The 9,890-nt window shown below is 45.1% G+C and overlaps 1 protein-coding gene across 1 annotated transcript; it reads left to right on the top strand.

Annotated features, from left to right (window-relative positions):
• Positions 1 to 386: 386 nt before the first annotated feature.
• Positions 387 to 7,805, top strand: SERTM2 (serine rich and transmembrane domain containing 2). Its single transcript, XM_059859360.1, has 2 exons — positions 387 to 768; positions 3,800 to 7,805. Exon 2 carries the CDS (start codon positions 4,391 to 4,393, stop codon positions 4,664 to 4,666), a length of 276 nt encoding a protein of 91 aa, XP_059715343.1. The 5' UTR covers positions 387 to 768; positions 3,800 to 4,390; the 3' UTR covers positions 4,667 to 7,805.
• The last annotated feature ends 2,085 nt before the right edge of the window (positions 7,806 to 9,890 follow it).

The raw sequence follows: 9,890 nt of genomic DNA, 5'->3' as shown, positions 1-9,890 counted from the left end.
AGCGGACCTCGGCTGGACAGGAGAAAAACTTTCATAGATAAGAAACAATAAACAACCTTGAGACCGAGAAATGAGGAGCTCTGACTCCTTCTTTGCCTGCCGGGCTGGGAAAAGACTTTCTAACATGTCTCAGGGTCACTCTGAGCAGCTAGAGACCCTGAGAGGAGCCCTCACCAAGAGACACAAAAATAATAATAAAAAAAAAAAAAAACCACAAAAACCAAAAAAAAAAAAAAAAAAAAAAAAAACACCACCACCTTTGCACCCCCCAGAAAATGAGAGGAACCCTAAGCTGCCCTCCAGGGTGATGTCTCGCTCCTCAACCAGCAGGCAGCGCAGCCTTGCAAGCACGAAAGAGTTAAACCGAGAGAGGAAGAGTTAAACCGAGAGAGGAAGAGCTAAAGCGAGCCTCGCACAAACTTTGCAGCGAGCTGAGCTCAGAGCGTCCCTCCCTTCGCTCGGAGCCGGAGCTCGGCTCGTCCCCTCCCGGTGCTGTGAGGGAGGGAGGGAGGCTCTGCCTGCCTCCATCCATCCCACCGAACAGCTCAGCCAGAGCAGCTCCTCGGCCCTTGCCCTGCCCCTGCAGGGACCCAGCCGTGCCCTCCTTCATCAGCCGTGCCCTCCATCCATCAGCAGTTCCACGCTGCTCTGGTGGCATCCCAGGGTCGGGAGGAAGAGGAGCCTTTCTGCACAGATCCCACCGAGGAGATGCTCCGGGGACACCAGGTGTGAAGCAGGGGCTCTGGTGGCTCATCCCAGCACTGAAAGGTAACCGTGCTTTATTCTCTTCTCTGCCTGTGCACCACCACGGCCAGCACCCTCACACGTGTTCAGCATGAGAACAAAATCTCTTCTCTGCCACTAAAAGAGGAGACACAAGACCCCCCTTGCCTCTCTTCTCCCCTCCAGACCCTCCCTGGATCTGAGGGAGAAAACTCAAGCCATGGATGGAATTGATAGTTTTGATGGGGTTTTTTTGCATTTCTTCAGTGCTGACATTTTTCTGTAAAGGTGACCTGGACAGAACACACCTGGCGCTGTGTGTTCAACCCCAAACCATCCTGTACTTGCCAGCCAGGTGGGTGCTCTTGAAGAAGCTACACAAGTAATTGTTCTATTTTGTCCCACTCACCTGTTTGTAAGAGCCAGAGTGGGAGGAGAGCCCAAGGGGAGCTCAGGAAAGTCACCTGCACGTTCAGAGATGCTGTGCTGGCAAGTGGTGCTCACACTGAGAGTGGGAGTAGAAGGAAGCAGGTGGGCAAGACAAAAACATTTTCTGCAGCTGCAGGATCCATTTGTACTGCCTGTGTGCACTGCTTGGGGAAAAGCTTTCCTCCTGCCCTCCTGTGACATCCAAACGTGCAGAGTGGAGCAATGCAGGCTTCATAAATGCTCCCCAGAGCTGAAGCTCCCCACACCCTGAGAGCTGCAGTGGGAGGCTGCTAATGTCAGTGCCCATGAAGTTTTGGCTGATGAATTTCCTGGCTCAGACACACACTGTGGGAAAAAAAGCCTTCTCCTGTTGTGTATGAAGGCTTCTATTTTCATTGCAGATTTTTATTAAATGAAATGTGTTGGGTTTGGGTTTGGTTTTTTTAAATTCCTGATTTAAAAAAGCCACAAACTGATAAAAAAACCCCAAGTGTCTGCTTGGAATCAGTCTGCACCCACTGAGCACCAGTGATCACTCAGAATTGGAGCATTGTTCAGCCAGAGAATGACTGAATCTTGGAAACTGAGATCACAGGGAATGCTCCTGTGTCCATGAACTTGAGGGCTCCTCATGGTAACCAGTGAGGTTCTGCCTCCTCCAATCTGAGTCATACACAGCTATAGTCTGACCTGCTTTAAAGACAGAATTATTGTCTGCCACTTATTTTCATAGGATGTTGGTCTCTAAAGTCATTCAGCTTTTCTTCCTTAGAGGGAAGTGTACAAAATCTGAATCTAATGGTATCCAAAGAGATGTGCTCAATGGAATAATTGGTAGATTGAAAAGCAAAAAATCTTTGGGGTTGCCTGGAGCTATTGAATTATTTCTGGCTCATTTCTGGAGAAGATGCAGTTAATGTTGCAGCTTTCAATAGTCTGAAGAGTTGATTGCTCCTGACAAATCTACAGTTGAGCCTAAAAAAACCCCAAACAGTGCCAGCTCCCCATTGCTGATACTTCTTACTATTAATCTGCTCCTTTTATCAATAAATACCCAGCTGAGATTTACTATTTCAGCATCTTGGTTTTAGTTAATTATTGAACTTCAGGCTAATGTCCTTAGCATTCTGCAGTCTAATTTTATGAAGGATATAAAGCCATTAGGCTGTCTGCTCATTATGGAGAGAAACCAGCTCTGGCTTTTTCTCTCAGTAACAGAGCAGATGGGATGGGCAAAGACATGGCTCTGTACTTTAACTCACACAAGTGTCAGATTCCAGGCTGGTTGCACTTCATTATCAGCAGAGAAATCATATTGTAAGAACAGAATTTAATACAGTTACCTTCACACCCTCCATTTCCCACCTGCTATGTAACATGAGAATATTCTTCACGGGAGAAGAATTTCCATTTATAGATTCCAAGTGTGAAAATCACAGTTATTGCCCTGTGATTGAGAGCAAAGGGGCCTGGCTGCCCTGCCCAAACCTCTGCATCAGCACCAAGCCCTCTGCCAGAGGAACTGGCTCCAGAGGGGCTGGGTCAGCCCCTGGAAGAACCCTGAGCCTGCCCACAGCTCAGCTCAGAGGCCACTGCAGAAGTCAAATCAAATCCCCAGGTCATTTTTTCCATCAGCAATTTGGGCCAGTTTATTACAGAGCAGGATCTGGTCCAGTGTCCCCTGAACTGGATTGCTGTTTTCTCAAATGCTTTGGTACTGAAGAAGGGGCTGCGAGGCACAGAGTATCCAAGCCCCCATGTCCCTTCTCCAAAACTCAGCAAATCAGGTGTTTCCTCATCCCACGAGCCAAAGCAGGTCTTTCCTGCTTGTAGTGAAAGTCTGAGTCCCTTGAAAGTCAAAATGTTTTGCAGCAATTTGTCATTTAGGTGAAATCTGTCAGAGCTTTTATCATACTGACCTAACACTTCATTTATTCTGATTATCATACTATATTACCATGTTAATATTACTCTGTTTACACCTCGTGTAGGTTTATAGGCAGTGGACATTATAAATCATTGCATCAGTTTATTCAGTGCTTTCATTTTTGTTTCGGCTAAAACCAAAATTCTGGTCTTATCAGAGCAGAACATTATGCTTTTGAATACAACATTTACAGTCAAATTTCAGAATTTTCATTTCTGTTTCCAGCTGGAAGAACTGGAACTGCTAAACCATTAAGATTCCCCTAATTTCTAGTAAGTTGTGCTGCCAGGAGGAGAGGGAAGTGTCAGATCCTGCAGCAGAGTTGCTGCAGGGGGACAGGTAGGGCTCTGGACAGCTGCTCAGAAAAAGAGGGTGCTGATACACAATAAATGAGACCCATGGTGAAAAACACTGATTGGATTGATATCTCCCCTTCCTCTCTGACATCTGATTGCAATAATGTATTACCCTTATTGCTTGTGCAATAATGCATTACCCTTACATGTATTACCTTTAATAATGTGTTACCAGAGAGGACATCAACAATTAGATTTGCACGATGTTTTTCTAAAGTTAAATACTCAGTGCTTCTCATCTCAGAGTATCTCCCAGGAGCTTGACAGGGGTTTTCTTATCCACTTGCTCTAAAGATACCACATCCAGGCTAGGCTGTTTTGGTACCTGGTGTCATTTCTCTCTCTCACACTCTTTTCCCTTTAGAAATCTGACTTTTTGACTGTTCCTAATGAGAAACTCAGAACTCCAGACTCCTTAAGCCCTGAATTAGGAGAGAAGAGATCCCCCCAGACGTTTGGCAAAGCAGAAAGCAACCTTCCCCGGCTCACCCAAGGATAAACCACCTGCTGTGGGAGAGAGAAGCTGGCAGAAAGCTGATTGCTCAGTCTGTCTGGAAAAACAACACTTGCAAAGACCAAAGCTGTGCCAACCTTCACAGCTCAGCTTGAGGGAAGGACCAAAGCTTTTCACCATCCAAAGGAGGTGACCTACCAAAAGGAGACCCAAGGTATTTTTAGGATGAAATAAAAGCCAGAAAGAAGTGTAAAGCACAAGTGTGATGCTCGTTGTCATTATGACAGCAAGGTGCAAAATGGTCTGCACAAGCCTGTCCCTCGCAGTGTGCTCAGCTGTGTGAGCAGCAGCCTTGACATCGAGAGGATGGAGCAGCTCTTGCTGAAGCCGTCGTGCCATCTGTGCTGAGTTTCCTCTCCTGACCTCCTTTGTGAGTCTGGTGAGGGGAGACAGGAGATCTGAAGGTAACTACAGAAAATGGACCAAAGCTGACAGAGAGCAATGACTGAGATTTATTTCAAGTTCCGCGGGAACCTGACTGGCCGCGTCCACCTTCCAACTCTGGCTACTGAAGTAGACACAACAGCAGACAAATACTCTGGCCTCTATGTATATGTGGGGTTGTTCCTAACCCTCCTGGCTCTCCTCCTGATCCTGCTCTTCTCCATGCTCCTGCGCCTGAAGCACGTCGTGTCCCCCATCACCTCCCCAGAGAGCACTGAGAACGTGCAGCACTTCACAGACGTGGAAATGCACAGCAGGATCCCCACCACGTAGGGAGCCCACAGCAGAGAGGGCTCCATGCTTGGGCAAGGTGTTTTGTTCAGCAAAGGTGGTGGACAGAAGCTCTGGCTGCCTGTTGAGCCCCACAAGCTCTTGCAGAAGCCTCAGCAGCATCTGGAGAGAGTTGCTGGCTGTTGGCAGCACGGGCAGCATGTGTGCAGCAGCGTCCATAAAATGGACATCACAGAAACCTGCTGCTGTCAGGGAAGGCTCACATCCCTCTAAAAGCCTTGCAGAAAATGGGAAAAGCCGCATTAATGACAGGCAAAAACCCAGAGAAACAGCAGAATGTGTCCTGGAGCCTGTGTTTGCTGACCTCTCTCTCTGAATCAACAAAGTTGAAGTGGTGTAAGTGGGAAGAGCCCACAGGTCACACACAGAAATTGTCAGTGGCTTGAAAATTCTCAGGCATTTCTCCCATTCAAAGAGGAAAAATTAAAATTTTCTCTTTCACCTGAATGGCAATTAAACAATGGAATTTCACAAATATAGAAATGTTTCATCACCTGCTGGAACTACGTCTTTCTGATATTAGAACCCATTCAGTGAATAGTTGCACACCAGATATCAGAAAGAGACAGAACTTTAAAGAGGAAAGAGAATAAAGCCAAAATTTAAGCAAGGTTTAAAATAAAAAGAAGCAGCAGCGGCAGGAAATGAGATTAAAAAACTTGTAAGACACTCTACCTCTTCCTTAGTCCTCCTTTATATGAACTGTGCTGAATACAAACATTTTATGCTCCCATGATTTTAGGCTCCCCAGTATCACTCAGTAATTAAAATGCAGTGCAAGTTTTGGGAGCCCAATTGACATTGCTCTCCTAACAGACTCCACTTCATAATAACATCTTCCCTCACATCCATGTTGGGTTTTCTTCCTCAAAAGACAGATGAGTTCTTCCAAAGATTTTTCATTTGTTTTCCTCCAAAGAAAGCTGAGGAGATGCCCAGGCCTGGCACTGCAATAAGGAATAGTGGGAACAGCTTTGGACACAGACTAACAGGGAACATGCAGATGGAAAATAAACTCACTGAGCACTGAAAGATATGATTGGATTCAAATACCCTGATGGAATCTCACAGGGGAAAGAAATGTTTATTTGAATTTATGGAACAACAATCTGACCCAGTCCTATGAGTGACGTACAGAGGTAGCCTTTGCCTCTGTGGATGGAAAAGATGGAACCAAATATGGCAAAGCACTCCTGGGACAGCCACTGCCTCTCACAGAAAAACCTTCAGTGAATTGTTTCAGCCACATCTCTAAAGGGCAGGTATTTTACACAGCTTATCCACTTTATTACAGCCTAACTCTAGCTCAGCAATAAAATCCCCTGGATGTTTTCCACATGTACATACACTCTTATTTGCCAATTCTCCTCCCTCCAAGGGCTTGGAAAGTGTAAAATCCTCACACAAACCCAGTGCAAAATTAGAGAAGGCACTGTCACATGGACCTGTGACAGTAGCACAAAATTTTTCTTCAAATGCTCTGTGTACACCAGGTTTTTTGCTTACCTTTGAAGGTCTGGGTGAGCTGTTTGGACTGGGAATATCTGAACTTTTACAGATGGTTGGCAGAGGGAAGCAGAATGACAGCTAACATCCCCCCTGGATACACTGGATCCATGGACAGGACTAGTGCAACTTCTCCCTGATGTATTGAGTACAAAACCATTTAAACACTGCTTTCTTATACTGAATAATTCCTTTTTATTTCACTAACCCCTGTGAATCACAGAATCCCAGAATGGTTTGGGTTAGAAAGGACCTTAAAGATCACCTTGTTCCACGCCCTGCCTTGGGCAGGGACACCTTCCACTATCCCAGGTTGCTCCAAGCTCTATCCAGCCTGGCTTGGGACAATGAACCAGAGCAGTGATTGTGTGGGGGAACACAGCAAAAAATTCACTCTCAGCAGTGTGTCTCCATGCCACGCTTGTGTGTTTCCCTGGAAAAATGGCAGGATGCAGGTTATCCTCTATGGGGACAACCCCAGGCAGGATCACACTGTATCTGAAGATTGGCTCCTCGACTGTCAGTACTGCACAAGAGCCAAAATTCTGTGTGATGATCAGGATATTAATCCAACTAAGGCAGATGGCTACTGAGTTAGTCAATGACATTTAAAATTAACAAAAATCCATGCTGCTCAAATTGGTTTGGTATGTGTCATTCATTGAGCCATCGTGAGGCAGCTTAGCCCAGGCTCAACATCTGACTTACCTTGGGAAATTTCTCCATTCCAAAGCTACCACTTCCCTAGACTCTGTTCTAACTTACCCAATCAGCAACTCAACCACATTAGCTTCCCAGCACAGCTATCTGCAGAAAAGCCTTGCATCCAAGAGTCTGCAGGACAGACTCAGCTTTTATTGACAGACTTTTATTGACATAAAATATCAGACCTACTCATTTAAAAGACAGTATCCAATTCTGAGTGCTCTGATCTCAGCCAAAATGGCCCTTGAGGCACAGGTCAGGACTGAGCTTCTTTCCATCACACTAAGGAATGTTAATTCACAAGAGTCCCACAACACTTTAAAACTTATTCAGTAACTATCCTTTAAATAAATGAGTAATCTCTTTATACATCAGATGGTATCTTTGGGCAGACTGGGTATTTTTATAGAGTACTCTCATGGAAGGCTGCCCTATCTTCTCACACGAAAATGACAAGTTTTCCTTTCCAAAGCTTGATTTCACATGAAGTCTCTGTCCCACTTGACACATCTACAGTGGCACTCAGGGTGCCTCATTTGTCTGTAAAATGCCAGTATATTTTAAAACTTTTCCCACTAAGAAATAGAAGAATGCCTTTCCCCTCTTTTCATTATCATTTGCAGTGTCCCAGACCTGAGGGATGTGTCTGGGAAGAGAGAATGTTGGGATGTGTTGGCCTGTGTTTGGTGAGTGGCCCCCAGTGGACTTTGGCATTCTTTGGCTTTCAGAAGTGATTATTGGAACTTTTGCACAGTTTTGGAGCATCTTCTGGAACTTCTGCTGCATCTTGGAGCACTGCAGGTCTCACAGCCATACCCTTCCCCTCCTGCAGGCTGTTCCCTTCCCACTTGACCATGTGCTATAGAAAATGGGGGTTTTTTACAAAAATAAAGAGGCACAGTGCTACCAATGCTGAGTCACTGACTGCTCTGTACCTTCCCACCTGTGGGTCTGGAGGACCAGCTCACAAAAAGGCTCAGGAGGTGCCACTATTCCAAACCAGCTGGCCACAGAGAGTGTCTGGGCATGAAAACCTTCTACCAGTCTGTGTGAGTATTACTAGAACCAGCACAGTTTGCCCCCACCCTTACTCCCATCAGAGACTGGAAATAAATCGAGTATTGAGTAAATTCCTCACCTCCTCCCCACCCTGCCTGCGGGGGAGGACAGCCACCTGTTGTTGTGAAGGAGCAGAAAACACTGAGCATCCCTGCCCCTGCTGGGTGGGGCTGTGAGGCCAGACAGAGCCTCCTTTCCCCAAAAAGCCACCAGTGCCCCCAAATCTCCCAGGGTTCTTAGCCTGGGAGCTGTCAGGAGTAGGGTGTGAGTCCCCAAACCATACAGCATTAATCATTGAGTAATCTCACCCACGTGGTTTTCCTCCACAAGCATGAATTTTCTGTATTGACAGACCCTTAAGGGTGGATGGGTAGAATCTGTTCCTTCTCTATGTCAGAATCAACATAAATATTTTCATAGCCTATTGTATTTGCAGGGTCCCTTGTGGCAGGGAGGGATGATGAATCTGACTCCATGTTCACAGAGGGCTAATTTATTATTTTATGACACTATATTATATTAAAGAATACAGAAAGGAGACTTACAGAATGCTAAAAAGATAATAATGAAAACTCCTGACTCTCTCCAGAGCCCTGACACAGCTTGGCCCTGACTGGCCAAAGAGTGAAAACAACTCAAGCAGAATCCAAAGAAACAATCACCTGTGGGTAAACAATCTCCAAACACATTCCACATGAGCACAGCACAGGAGAAGCAAATGAGATTAAAACTGTTTTCCTTTTGCTCTGAGGCTTCTCAGCTTCCCAGCAGAAAAATCCTGGGCAAAGGGATTTTTCCAGAGAATGGGAATGCCAAAATACCGTCTCAGAGCTGCAGAGAAAAACTTTATTTTGCAAACAACATAACTCAGCAGAGGATCAACCTTGATCCTTCCCAAAGGACGTTTTTGGATTTTACTTGAAAAATAAATAAAAAATGTTAAAAACCCAAAAATTATGTGAAGTCACCCATCCATTTAACTGACAGCATTAATGGAAACTTAGAAGTATGATTTCTCCTCACTAGGAATTGATGTATCCTTACATATCCTTACCCTGCAGTCACTGATGAGGTGACTGCTTAGGAGGGAAGTGCAGACAGACAGCCCCAGCTTTAGGGCAGGCTGGAGAGCAGGAGCCATGCAGACAACTCCTCTGCTGGCAGGTAATGCCACAAATCTGCTTTTGCCACAGGTCAGGCAGCAAGGGAGGTGAAATTGTGGAATGGTTGCACTTTTCTCCAAAGAAGATGCACTTTTGTGTTGTGTCTACGCTTCAGCTTAACTCTGGTATGGAAAGAAAGTTGGTTCACAGTCTATTCATGTGCCTTGCAAAAAATGAGCAATGACATTCATGACTAGGAATTCAGATGCAGATACATCTGGAAAGGGGAAATCCCAAACGGTTTTTTGTTGGTACATGGGCTGTAGACTCAAATGTTGACTTTTTGGTAGAAAAATAAAACTGGTGATGGTGAAGTCTGCTTGAGCTTTGCCATGGGCTCAAAAAGAGACCACTCTGAATTTCAAGGGTAAAAGATAAATACTTGTGGATTGGGGAAGGTATTTTCACTTACAGTTCCTGACACAGATTTCACATTTGTTCACAAAAAGAACTGCATGTTATGCATTTCATCTGCCAAAAGCCTTACCCCATAAAGCCCTCTCAGATCTTCACCTTCCTCAGGCTTTTCCAGAAGGTTGTGAAGTTCCAGCAAGGGTAAGAGCAATCTTCATCAGCTAGTGTTCATTCTGGGGGCACAGATATCAAAATAAAGTCTAAAAAACCCACAATGATCATTTGGTTTCTTGTACACTTGCTCTCCAGAATGTGATATATGAACATTCCCTCCTCAGTCCTTTCATTATCAAGAATAGTTAAATTATCATCTAAGTGACTGATGTTAAGAGTGGAAAAATAAACTGGATTTGAATTTT

The sequence above is a fragment of the Haemorhous mexicanus genome, chromosome 14, assembly GCF_027477595.1.
Source record: "Haemorhous mexicanus isolate bHaeMex1 chromosome 14, bHaeMex1.pri, whole genome shotgun sequence".
Taxonomy (NCBI): Eukaryota; Metazoa; Chordata; class Aves; order Passeriformes; family Fringillidae; genus Haemorhous; species Haemorhous mexicanus.
Note: the sequence above shows the minus strand (reverse complement) of the source record. Positions and strands in the feature narration are given on the sequence as shown.